Below are 13,721 nucleotides of genomic sequence, written 5' to 3' on the forward strand. Positions count from 1 at the left end.
TTTTTTTTTAATTCATGTGTGATCGCAGCAATTAGCAAACGGCAATGATCCAATCAATTCCAGATGGACAAAATCAAGTCCCGCCTTACATTTTTTTTCTAGATTGAGAAGCCATTTCACTCTGATTTAAGTCACAACAGGGAAGAAATGATCACAATTTGTTTCATGCTGACTTTAAAATGTTCACGCTGCTCTTTTGCTGCTTTTTAAACAAAAACATCAAGAAAAGGAGTCATAGGAACATTTTTTTCCCTTTTGAAACATGACGAACGGGGTTTAAAAGACAATCAATATTCAGTAATATTATTGATTTAACTGCACTCACTGAATTAAGATGAATAATGACTGTATTATCTTCTGTACAGCTGCTTTATAGCTGAAATTGAATTTGTTTCATTAATGATGCCTTTTACAACATTAAACCTGTTATTTTCCTGTTAAACCTGTCTATTAATGTGAAGCTGCTTTGAATCAGTCTGTATTGTGTAAAGTGCTATGCAAATAAACGTGACTTAACTTCACTATGAACATTCAAAAACTTCCTGTGTTCTGTGTGAAGTGTATTAAATGAGTCACCCATTAAAGTTGGGTTAACATGCTCCCTTAATAAGGTAGCTGCTTATGTAGGCAGTGAGGCAGCTCACTAGGATCTGGCACAAAATTACAGAGACAGAAAGACAGAGGGATTTTGGTGTCTCAGGTCTTTGAGGACAAAAAAGACGGACTCGGGGACGTAAAGAAAAAGCCAGTGTTTCTATGGGAACCAAGCCGCGGCGTAGATCAAACCTCTCAAAGCTGACACGTCTAACAAATAGCTTTGAATAGCAGGAGATCTCTCGGAGGAGCTGTCATAAATATCTCAGCTTTGGACCATATCTCTGGAGCCGGAGGAAGATGGGGACAGAGATTAAGCCGTACTGACTGCGTCATTCTGATGCCACCGAGAACACAAACAATCAGCGTGTGTCGCACTCCACGGTCACTGCAGCTCTACACGGACTCTGAACCACAAACCAGGACTTTCTGAGACTTTGACACTCAAAAGCCGGTGTGATGCAGCTGAAATGCTGTGTATGAAACAGACGCCACTGCTGCTCTGCTCTGGAAAACACAGGGTCTTTTGTATGGCGATAAGACGAGATAAATAACAATTTAGTACATTTAAGGTGACATACTTTAATCTACACTTTTATAGCATTTCACTGTTTTCCCCTCTTGAGCTAAAACTAATCATGCATGCTGTGTACCAATGTAGTAAATATTTCAAGATGATATTTTTGTGCGTTTGATGGTCAAATCTTTGTATTTTATTTGTAAACACTTGCACTAAATGTCTCATAAGTGAGTGATATGGTGCAGTATGGTTAACACAACACAAATGGAAAAATATGGAAAGTAACGTACCTTATTAACAATCTTTAGCCGAGTGACTAGGCCAGTACTGAGCTGCTAAGAAAAATTAGCTGCATCTCAAAGTCTAAGATGGTCATAGTTTGAGTTAGTGAACAGTTGACACTTACTGGACTGGGCCGTCCGAGCCTCTATGGGCTGTGTGTACACCCCGAGTCCCATCTCAGAGCGTGCGGCTAGAGTAAACTTGTAGAGTGTGTCTGGCTTCAGGCTTTCAACAGCATATGAACCAGCTGGGTTAAAGATGACATGGTGCTGTGATGGATAAAAGACAAAGAGAGAGTGAGAGGCACACACAGGCTGTTCAGAATGCATTATTAGTGTACAACTGCATGCTGCATAGTATATACTTTATAGTGTCTGTTTTTTATGTGAAACAGTATGCAGTATGCAACAAACTGCACTGTAAAATGCAGTGTTGTCATTGTTAAAACTTATAAACCTTATAAACATTTTAGGTAACAAAAAAAATACTTAAAAATAAAAAAAAAGGAAGTTAGAAATGTTGCCCTGGCAACTAAACAAGTTTTAAGTAGAAATAAATATAAATTAAAGCTAAAAAGAAATATATTTTAAAAAATGACAAATGCACACAACTGAAAATATACAAATATAAGCTAATTAAATAAAATAAATAAAATGTATATGTAAATATTGTTGTCACATAACAAACATTGCATGTTAAATCGAGTGATGCCCAGTCAGCATATAAAAATAAGCAATTTTTTGGTAAAAATAAATAAATGAAATATTTATATTTTATATATTATTATTGTTAGCCCATAAAAAAAGACAAAAGAAGGTAAAATCAATATTAAAAAAACAGTTGTATGGCTGATATCAGAGTCATGTGTTTAAGATGATTGCATAGTGAGCTCATGTTGTGTATTTTACATTGTATACTGTAAGTCATCCAGGTATTCCATGCATATAGAAAACTTGCATTCTGCATACGTACTGCAAACGGCAAAGATAGCATGTGCAGTGTGCTAATAATATCATAGTGAACTTACTGTAGCCATTCACATAGATTCAGTGATCTTAGCTGTGTTCTGCCTTTACCTTGTTGTCAGTGCCGGCCTCCCAGTATGTGAGCTCATATTTGGTGATCTGATCCTGGACGGGCCACAGCCATGACAGCATGATCCGGGTGTCGAGCTCTGCCTCTGCTTCAAAATTAGTGGGCTGCGCCGGCACTGCAGTCAAAGATTGTCTTACTATACACTTAAATCACACCATTATATTGACTTTTGAAGATAACTTTTGTAATGTCTTTCAATAATCTTCATTTAGGTATGTTGCTGAATTATCTTTTCTTCTTTTCTCAGCCCATATCGACCAGAAAAAATATAAATTAAAATAAATACAAAATAAATAAATAAATAAATAAATTAAGAAATATTACCTTGGCAACTACCTGAAAAAAGTTTAAGTGGAAGTTATTAATAAATAAAAATAGAAATATATAAAAAATATTGAAATATAAATAAATTAAACCTAAACACAGTAATATTTAAAAATAACAAAAACTAATAAAAAATTATAAAAGCACATAACAAAATTTCTGAAACAAAAAGAACTGAAAATTAAATTTAAATAAAATATAAATATAAAAATAAAAGTGAATTAATTGTTTCAATAAAAACTATAATAGCATATAAATAATACTAAAATAACACTGATATTGATGCCCAGTCAGCATATAAAATTACAGATTTTAAGCATTATTTTGCAAACAAATAAACAAATAAATAAATACTCATAATATATTATTATTTATTATTATTATTATTAATCCATTAAAAAAAGACATAAGAAGGTAAAATCAATATCAAAAACATAGTTGATATTGCTAAATTAAACCTAAACAGAAATATTTAAAAAGAACAAAAACTAATAAAAATGACAAAAGCACATAACAAAATGACTTAAAAATTTAATGGAGTATTAAAAATGAAATGAAATAATAATAAAATACTAAAATAAAAATATAAAAATAAAAGCTAATTAATAATTTAAAAACTGTAATAGTGTAAAACTAAAACTAAAATAACACGGATATTGATATCACATGCTCACTTTCATTAAACAATAAATGATATGGCACATATCTCACCTCCTTGCTGTGTTTTAACCTGCAGTATGTCCGAGGGCGGCCCGTCTCCCACGGAGGTGAAGGCCAGCACGCGGAGGCCATACGTGATGTCAGGTACCAGGCCGGAGATAGTGGTCAGGCTGCTGTCCTCTGTGTTGTGTTTCTGCCATGTGCTGAGCGGGAAGTGCATGTCGGGCGTGTAGTACACTCGATATCCTCGTATCTGTCCGTTGGGCTCCTCTGGAGGTTCCCACTGCACCAGCATGGTCGTGGCGCTCAGCATCCGGGCCTGAACGCGCAGCGGAGGAGACGAGGGCGCCTGTTCACTGGTCCGGGTCTCTACCGTCCCGCTCGGCGGCCCGCGGCCGATGTTATTGACCGCCATGACGCGGAATTCGTACTCAGAGTACGGGCTCAAGCCACCGATGCTGTAGCGCGTTGACGCCACTCCGTCTACTTCCTGGAAGCCATTGTCTGAGACTTTGGCCCTGTACTGAATCACATAGTAGGACACGGGTTCGGGGTTGCCAGAATCCCATGTTAGAGTTACACTGGTGGCGGTGGTTTCCGTGACGATCAGAGAGGTTGGAGGGCGGGGCAGAGCTGAGAATGCAAAAGAAACAAATGCATTCTCAGCTTCCTGACAATTATGATTGTGAATAATAATAATAATATTGGCAACCATACATGTGCGTGAACATCTAAAGTGATCCAAAAAAAAACAGTGAGATTTCTTTAATTACTGTGAATTGACGGCAGTACAGCTCAGTGCACTTCATTTTAACAGCCAGTGAGACTCAATTATATCTAAAACACAACAGAAACGCTTGTGCTGTCAATTTATTTCAAGGACTTCAAATGAATTTCCTAAAACTGTAAATATTTCTCAGTTTGAACAATAAAAGTTGTCAAAATCCAATCAACATCCTAATACAAACAGAGCTGTAACACTGCAAGATCATAACACAATAAAGAATACGCTTTAATAATAGTCAGTCGCTATATCATACAGTGTTATACTGTTTAGTCTAGTTAAGAGTGTTTTCAGAGCTAAGTGATTTTAGCTACAGATTACTGTGATGTCTGCAAAGACACTAAACCAATATTAAAACTATAAGCATACAGGCCTCATAGAATATCATGATATATGTTCAGGTCAGTGTGTTAACTAAAACTTTTAAAAACATTTATTTCGGTAACTGAAATTAAATCGGAATATTAAATGAATTACTTAAACATACTTCAAAAAAGACAAGGTAAATTAGAAATGTTTGCCTTGGCAATAATACTAAAATAGCACTGGTTCAGATGTTAGATAATAGGCAAAAAAACAAACCACGCAGACATTTTTAGTCCTTGCATTTGAAATATCTGGGGTGTTTTTGCCACATGTCCTGGTTTATTTATCATCCTTAACATGAAAAAGGTGTTTGAAATGTATTTCAATGTATATTAGATACATGCTAATGATCTGGCATTTGACATCAAAGCAGCAAAATGTGCTGTGTTAAACACTGCTATTACGATTATTCTGTGTCTGTATCAGTTCAGTCAGCTCACCCTATTTCCACAGGCGGACAGAAAAATGCCTGCATTGTCATCAAATAGCTTCTGCAATCGACTCTAAACAACTTTTGTGCAATATGCGATTGGACAGCTGTCAGAATCCAGACAGATCAGCTTGAATAAGCAGCAGCAGTGTGGAAATGGATAGAAAAATCCAGTATAAACCTGTGGCTGTGTGCTGCTTTAGGAGGCTTAAAGAAATCCCAAAACACAAGATATTAACCTCAGCTAGCATGATAATGCATGACGAGAAACGGCAGTGAGAAAAACCCGCTGTAATGCCAGATACACTCAACACGCTGCACACTTTAATCAATGCTAATGCTGTAACTCGACTCCATGTGCCTGAATTGAGCTGAACTTCTCTTTGACTCCTGCTCTAAATTCTTTATTTTAAACACTTCCCTAGATACACCCATAAACGCTTGCTGATTCACTGAGTAATGAAGAGCTCAGGGCAGCCTACGTTTACAAACTAATACAGTAACTGTTACAGTAATCAGTGCTGGGTAGATCATTTACAAATTGTAGTCCGTAACTGATTGCAATTTACATGACAAAAATTGTAGTCAGTAACGTAATCCATTATTTTACACATTTAAGGTAAAATAATCAGGCTACTTTTGATTACTTTTACATTTCTTTAGAACTAACTCGTTTATCACATTGATTTAAATATGATAATCTTGTACCATATTGATATAAAAATACAAAGAGAAAGAAAATATATTCCATTCATTGTTATCAACAACATGAAGTACATTTAAACATATCATTACATCAAGATTTCCCAAACTGGGGTTCGTGAAGGAACTGCAGGGGGTTCGTGAGTTTAATGAAAAGCAAATAATTAATTAAATCATAAAAATGTAAAATTAGATTTCCCAAACTGGGGTTCGTGAAGGAACTGCAGGGGGTTCGTGAGTTTAATGAAAAGCAAATAATTAATTAAATCATAATAATTTAAAATAAAATAAATCATTTTTAAAATAACAACTATCAAAATAAAACACTTACTAAAAAAGTTTAAATATCTTATTTGTTTACCTGCATGTCATGTGACCATTAACCAACATCAGAGAACCGTGAACATGCAAATGTGATGCTTAATTATTAAAATATTTATTTTTAAATCTAAGGGGTACTTCAAGTAAATAGGTGAAAGAGGATCAGCTGACAAAAAAAATGTTTGGGAATCCCCACATTACATGCAAATAAAAAATTTAGGGAGAATCAATAAATTATGAATAACTCATTGTTATTTTGTGAATAATATGTAATCATGTAATCAATAAAAAGCACCTGTAGTCTGAGAATTTTAAAATGTAATATAATCTAATTACAAGTACTTCATTTTTGGAATCTGATCCAGATTACACGCAATCAGATACTACCCAGCACTGGATACTATGTTGTTGTTGGCGGTTGCCAGGGTGTTGCTATGCGGAAGCTAAGGTGTTCAGAGCTGTATAGAGCGAGTTGCATTGTTGTTGCTAGGGTGTTGCTATGGTTTCCTGAGTGTCTTAGAGTGAGTTACTAAGTGGTTGCTATCATGTTCTAAATGATTTAGAGTTAGTTAAAAAGAATAGTGAGTTGTGCTTATAGCTAGAGTCAAAGAGCCCATGCAGGTTTGTATGATATTCTGGTGTCTGAGCTAGAGGTCTACACGGGTCCAAAAATTCCCGAACCCGAACCCGAAGAGACCCGTAAATGTGCTACACTGAACCGACCCGGACCCGTCTATTATATGTAGACCTCTAGTCTGAGCACACCATCAGTGTGAGTCTATTTGTGTTTTAGCATCATCTTGTTCAATGTTCCTGTGGCTCAGTGGTAGAGCATTGTGTTAGCAGTGCAAAAGGTTGTGGGATCGATTCCCAGGGAACACACATACTGGTAAAAAATGTATAGCCAGAATGCACTGTAAGTCGCTTTGGATAAAAGTGTCTGCTAAATGCATAAATTATTATTATTAAAATTATCTTATTGTTCAAATCTTTAAACCGTTGTGTGAGAACAACAGTATTTACAACAACGACAGAGTGCAGCCTCTTTCTAGATTTCACAGTACAGTAATTCAGAGAGTGTGCTCTTTCACGCAAGTGTTTAACATGATCAATTTGGGACAATGAAATGTTTCGAATGGATTCATTATCGTGCAACAGCGCTAAAAATAATCCTTAATGATGATTCAGAGCTCAGAGATTTTGTTCGCTTTGTCAAAGCGGAATAAAGGAGGAGAGAGATCTCCTCATCACATTTCAGCTCTGATGAAACATTGATGAGGTGATTGCATGCGCTGTTTGTCTGGGTCGGTGGGAATCCCCATGAGTGTGTTATTGATGAGATTTCACTCTCAACGTTTCTGGGCCAAGCCTCCAATCTTTGTTTATTACCATCTAGATAATCACAGATAATCACTGACTTTAAGTACACAACTGATATCAACGCTAGCTGTATGGATCACTTGGGGACAAAGATTAAAAAAAGCAATTTATTCATTTAAATTAATGAAACCAAGCATACTTCATTATTTTTAGGAATATTACTACTTTACTTGAATATAAAAGTTTCTGTATTACTACATTTTGAAAAGCAAATGAAAATACACTTCTCCTTTGTGTGGGTACAATTGTAGTATGCATAACTGATTCACAAACAAATTGAGTTTTTTTTTTTTCTTTAATGTTTTGACCAAACCAACAAATTAACAACTAATTTAAATTTTTGGGGTTATTATTATTATTATTTTTTTTTTTTTAAGAAAAATGTACTTTTATTCAGCAAGGATGCATTAAATCAATCAAAAGTGACAGTAAAGACATTTATAAAATTACAAAATAATTATATTTCAAATAAATGCTATTTAATTGTTTTTTTAAATTAACTGTTTACAACATTAATATTAATAAGAATAATCATAAATGTTTCTTGAGCAGCACATCGGCATATTATAATGATTTCTGAAGGATCATGTGACACTGAAGACTGGAGTAATGATGCTGAAAATTACATTTTAAAATATATTAAAATGGAAAACTCATTTAAAATTGCAATAATATTTCACAATATTACAGTTTTTTTCCTATATTTTTTATCAAATAAATGCAGCCTTGGTGAGCATAAAAGACCTCTTTCAAAAACATAAAAAAATCTCAAACCTTTGAACGTTAGTGTATCTTTAATTATATTTAAGCATGACTACTTTTCATACAAGTGCAAACCTTAAGCAGATCCTGTGTGACTTATATCTGAGGTGAAGTGTCTCTTACCTTTGACGGTGATCTGAGCCGTGGTGTCGATCATGCCCAGGGAAGATATGGCCACACAGGTGTAGTTAGCCGACTGCCGGATGTTGGTGAGCTCCAGCACATTTCTGCCAATGGGCATCTCCTCCTCTTTAGTGAGTTCCTGTTCCCCCTTCATCCACTTCACATAGGGCATGGGAGCGCCCACCGCCACGCAGGTGAGGTTCACGCTGCCGCCCGGCATCACCTCGTGATTGGTAGGTGGGATTGAGAAACGTGGCGGAACTCGCCGGACTGTTGGAGGAGCGCAGATGATGTTATATGCAGAATACAGATACTGGAAGGCAGAGAACATGCTTCAGGAATGGCTCTGGCTATACACCAATTACATCTAGGGCTGTATTTGAGTGACTGTACTGTAAATATAAGAGATATGAAATATGAATTAGCTCTCTCTATATCTTAATGATTAATCTGAACAGACAAATGCCAAGCTAAATCAAGGGAACAGAGCTGAGAGCCTTAATATACTAAACATTCACCATTTAAGAGTCTGTTTTGACAGTAAATACATCTCAAGGCCTTTTTTTGTCTCTACAGTCGAGTCTCCTTATTGTCTCATTAAATTCAATTTCTGCCAAAGCGCTCGAAAACTATTCACCATTACATCACTAAATGAACTCTGTTTGCATTACAAATACATACTAAAAATGCAGAAGAAGAGGGTCGTCAATCAAGGTGGTCATGAAATAATTTCTTAAGCTTTAGTCCAGTAGCACTGAGTTGTGCAGTGCTTTTTTCTCTGTCACACTATCTTGGACTGACAGACGCTCAGGACCTCAAAGAGACGGCAGACAGGTGAATGTCACGTCTCAGATTTGAACTTTAGACTTTCTCATCACTGTGACTGATAGATTAGCAGTGCAATGCACATTTCCTTTATCATTTCATAGATATAAACAGCGACATTCAGACTCTGAAAGCTGAGATTTCACTGAATTTCCCACAGAATTCAAATGCATGTCACTTATAAAGTTTTAAACATTCACCACCCTTTGCATTCTTGTTTATTAAATATCATAGATAATTTGATTATGCTTTCAGCCATCAATGAGACTGTCAGATTCGTTTAAAATTCTAGTATGTTTAAACAAATTTCACAAAAGTCTTTTTTATATATATACTTTCTTGTAAAAAAAAACTATTTGCATATGCCTTATTTACATGTTGGCATGACAATGTTCATTGTAACATTGTAAAGCTTTTTTTGCAAAGAAATGCATCTAATTTAGATCATGCCATGATTTGACAGCAGAATGTCCTCACCACATTTAGTTGGTGTGAAGCCAAAGCCATACCATCCTGTCCACTGAATTCACAGCGAACACACTGTGTATCTCCAGAGCTACCCATAACGAGGAGCATTTTCTGTAGACTTCAAGGGTAAACAGCCTTCTGAGAGCGTCATGGAGAGCCCGCTAATAAACCGATCTTTTATAATGTCTCTCCTTATATAAAGTGGAATTGTTTTCAGATGGCAGCTGAGTTTAACAAGGAGCTCTGCGGCCAGACATCTGCCTATATTTCACGGATAAACAAGTCTCACTTCTGAAAGAGACTCCAACTCTCTTCCAAATCCGAACATTACCTCCTCATTTCCTCACACAATAAATGATTGCGGATAAATGAGGAAAGTATGCGGCTGAGGGATTACAAATGCTCAGTATTTATTTGACTTGAATGCAGTTTCTGGAAAGTACAGCATTAATTATCACCCAAAGACCAACAATAATCATTCATCTCGCTCTATCACAAAATAAATACAGTTTTCGCTTTCTGCATTATTACAGTAGGTAAGGTCCTTGTTGTAACAAGGACACCGTAAAATAAAGCGTTACCGTAACTGCGTAAGAAAATACTGCAAACTTATGCAATGTGACAAATCTGTCCTCGCTGAAAGTGAAATAATGTGTGCAGCAAGAAAAAACTAATCACAACCAACCAAATGTGTAGAATGAGTCTTTCAACCCATGAGATTCCACAGTGGGCGGAGCTACATTTTGCAATGCAATGCAATGCAATGCAAAAAAAAAAAGCTCAATGATGAACTGACAAACGATAGTGGCTAGTAAAGGCAAAAATGGCACATGGTTATGCCACATTATTTTTTTAACCACAAAACCTTTAACTCAATTTTTGTAATTTGAACATATTGCTGAGGTTCAGGTACAGTAAATCAATATTTATTGCTAAATTTATTGATTCAAGTCAGGTAAACACTGAGCAAATTGTGCTTATGGTGTGTGATCTGTATTGGCCATGGCCAGAGGCTGCTGAACTGATCATCATCTCTGAGAGTTACGCTCAGAGTTTCGACTTTTGGGATTGAGTTAAGTTTGTTAGTCGGGCAGGAATGCCTGCAGGTATAAGAGTGCAAGAGAGACATCACATTAATCCACGTTAGTCACTGTACATAGAGAGGATGATGTTACCCATGGACATGAGGGATGGTCACGACATGATGGTAAGAGATTCACTCAGTTAGAGGTTGTTAAGAAAGTTTGAGAAGTCTCTGCTGGCTAGTAAAACAGACCGGCGTGAGCGATGTGAGCGATGCCAGCGGCCGTGGTGAGATTAGAGAATGGGCTGAGCTGACTTTAGTCACTGATCTCGTGAGAATGTTGCTGGGAGTGTTAACAGAGCAATGAAAGCTTGCAGTTAGACATGACTCAAATTTTGTAATTTGAACATATTGCTGAGGTTCAGGTACAGTAAATCAATATTTATTGCAAAATTTATTGATTCAAGTCAGGTAAACACTGAGCAAATTGTGCTTATGGTGTGTGATCTGTATTGGCCGTGGCCAGAGGCTGCTGAACTGATCAACATCTCTGAGAGTTACGCTCAGAGTTTCGACTTTTGGGATTGAGTTAAGTTTGTTAGTCGGGCAGGAATGCCTGCAGGTATAAGAGTGCAAGAGAGACATCACATTAATCCACGTTAGTCACTGTACATAGAGAGGATGATGTTACCCATGGACATGAGGGATGGTCACGACATGATGGCAAGAGTTTCACTCAGTTAGAGGTTGTTAAGAAAGTTTGAGAAGTCTCTGCTGGCTAGTAAAACAGACCGGCGTGAGCGATGTGAGCGATGCCAGCGGCCGTGGTGAGATTAGAGAATGGGCTGAGCTGACTTTAGTCACTGATCTCGTGAGAATGTTGCTGGGAGTGTTAACAGAGCAATGAAAGCTTGCAGTTAGACATGCAGACAAACACATAGACATGCATGCACACATTCAATCTGAAGAGAGAAAGAGAGCACAAGGAGAGAAAGAGGATGTTTTGAAGGGGAGGTTTATTTCATACACACACATGGACACACACAAACAATCCCAAGTACATCAATGGCTGTGCAAGCATGAAGCAAAAAAGCACACATATATAGATAGTCAACAGAGCATACATGACCTACAGACTAAAACACCAATAAATGAAAAAAGAATCCAAACAAATTCATCAAAAACGTACAAAATAGTGCAAAGAAACCAATTTCAGCTTCGTCTGCTCAATAGAAAAAACTACGGTTGGATAACACTCCGAAACAAGCTGTGATCAGAGAGGGATTCTACAACAAGCAAACTCCTGATCCTGACAATGTTTCTGCTGTCAGGGATGGATGCTACAGTTGAACAGTCTTCTGCAGTGTCAACTCGCTGTAAATCTTCTGGTCTGAGGTGGATTATTGGAGAACCAGTCTCTAATCAGCATCAAAGCCGTGCTTTACAGATTCAACCACCTCAAATAAAAGAAACATGAACTCAGGGTCCAAGAAGAACATGCCAAATAAGAGTAAATCTTTTTTAACTGCCAGTTTGGCTGGCTTTATTAGAAACTGCAACATATATAGTCTGACACTCACTGATATACGGTTGCATCTACAAAAACAAAAAAACAAAACAAAGAAACAAACAAAAATATTAATATTGTAATATTAGTGACAAATACAGTGCTCATCTTCTAACAAGTGGAAAATGTATCATCCAAAATTGATCTAGAATGCATATAGGTTTCTTCTTCAAGAACTTCTAAAATGAAAATATAAATAAACAAAACAACTTCAAAAAGAAGAGGAGATTGGATCATTTCATATATGATGCTTTTCTTTGCCACAAATAAGCCATGAAGTATTTCTATTGTCAGGGAGGAAATTATGTAATTTCAAAGTATAGTTTCTAGGCCAGTAAGAAATATTTATGGCCAGCAATTCATTCCATAGTGGCACGTGTGAAGCAAAAAAAAAAAAAAAAAACCTTCCTAAGCAGATGTGGGGGAATGTTCTCTATAATAGACAAGAGAAGTCAAGTCTAAGACTACAGGGATTATTGTGTTGAAATGTCTCATTTGTGCTCTGCAGGTGCCAGTGAGAGAGACTGCAGAACAACAGCGCTGAAGATATCTCACCCGAGGCCACATAAAGTGAATTATGCATTACGACATGAAGACCTGAAGAGATGATCAGCACAGAGATCGGGCTGACCTAGAAATTACTGCCAGAAACCTGGGTCATGTTAACCCAACCAGAACCTCTTTATCAAGAATCGTTGCTATATAGCTCTTGATGTTACATTATAGATTCTTCAGATAAGTCTACTGGCTTCTGGACTTTTAAAGCAATTTTTTTTCCTAAATCAGTTTAAAAAATACAAATAAAAAACAATAAATAAATAATATACTACCAAATTGATTGATTGACTGACTGTTTTTTTGCATTAATTATGCACACAACCATGCCAAAATATCTCATTTTCATTACTGTGTAATGAAATGCATCTAATAAATATATAACAGCATTATTTAAAATGTAAGGTACAACTTTAAGTGTAAAACATGGATCGTTTTTGTTGTATAAAAACAAGAAAATATAATTACAAACAAATAATAAATAAAAAATCAAAATGGAATGCAAAATATAATTTTTTTTTCCTTTTGCTTTTGAAGGCGAAATATGACCTGAACATTTATTTGTGAGATTCATCAAAAAAAACAAACAAAAAAAAAACCTCTTAGTGTTCTGTCATCGCATTAAGCTGTAAAACTTTTCTGGTACAAACTGGAAACTAATTTTTCAGTGCATTTGCTGTGTGAGTCCTGAAACACCACATTCTTTGACAGTATGTTGTTTCTATTTTCCTTAAGCTTCCACACTTCAAAGGGAAAAAGCTGATTTGTCAATGTCATGCATTGTTCTTGTCCAACTCAAACAGCTTGTTTCTGCGATAATGTGACATGAAGAGGACATTGTCTTCCTCCTATATGAAGAACAGATGCCTGGGTTCAATCGCGCCGGGTTTCTGGAAGGATAATGACACTCTTTTAAACAAACAACACTGGGACGAAAAA

At 36.3% G+C, this 13,721-nt stretch overlaps 1 protein-coding gene across 3 annotated transcripts in view; it reads right to left on the reverse strand.

The window, feature by feature from the left end:
• The window catches only part of LOC107709086 (receptor-type tyrosine-protein phosphatase F-like), a 120,868-nt gene that overhangs the window by 65,067 nt on the left and 42,080 nt on the right, over nt 1-13,721 (reverse strand). For all 3 annotated transcript variants that reach the window (XM_016513489.1, XM_016513488.1, XM_016513487.1), the window contains 4 exons: nt 8,344-8,613; nt 3,527-4,108; nt 2,473-2,606; nt 1,521-1,665 (listed from right to left, as the gene is read on the reverse strand). In XM_016513489.1, coding sequence (XP_016368975.1) covers nt 1,521-1,665; nt 2,473-2,606; nt 3,527-4,108; nt 8,344-8,613 — 1,131 coding nt within the window. The remainder of the gene's footprint in view (nt 1-1,520; nt 1,666-2,472; nt 2,607-3,526; nt 4,109-8,343; nt 8,614-13,721) is intronic.

The sequence above is a fragment of the Sinocyclocheilus rhinocerous genome, unplaced genomic scaffold, assembly GCF_001515625.1.
Source record: "Sinocyclocheilus rhinocerous isolate Xijiao unplaced genomic scaffold, SAMN03320098_v1.1 scaffold835, whole genome shotgun sequence".
Taxonomy (NCBI): Eukaryota; Metazoa; Chordata; class Actinopteri; order Cypriniformes; family Cyprinidae; genus Sinocyclocheilus; species Sinocyclocheilus rhinocerous.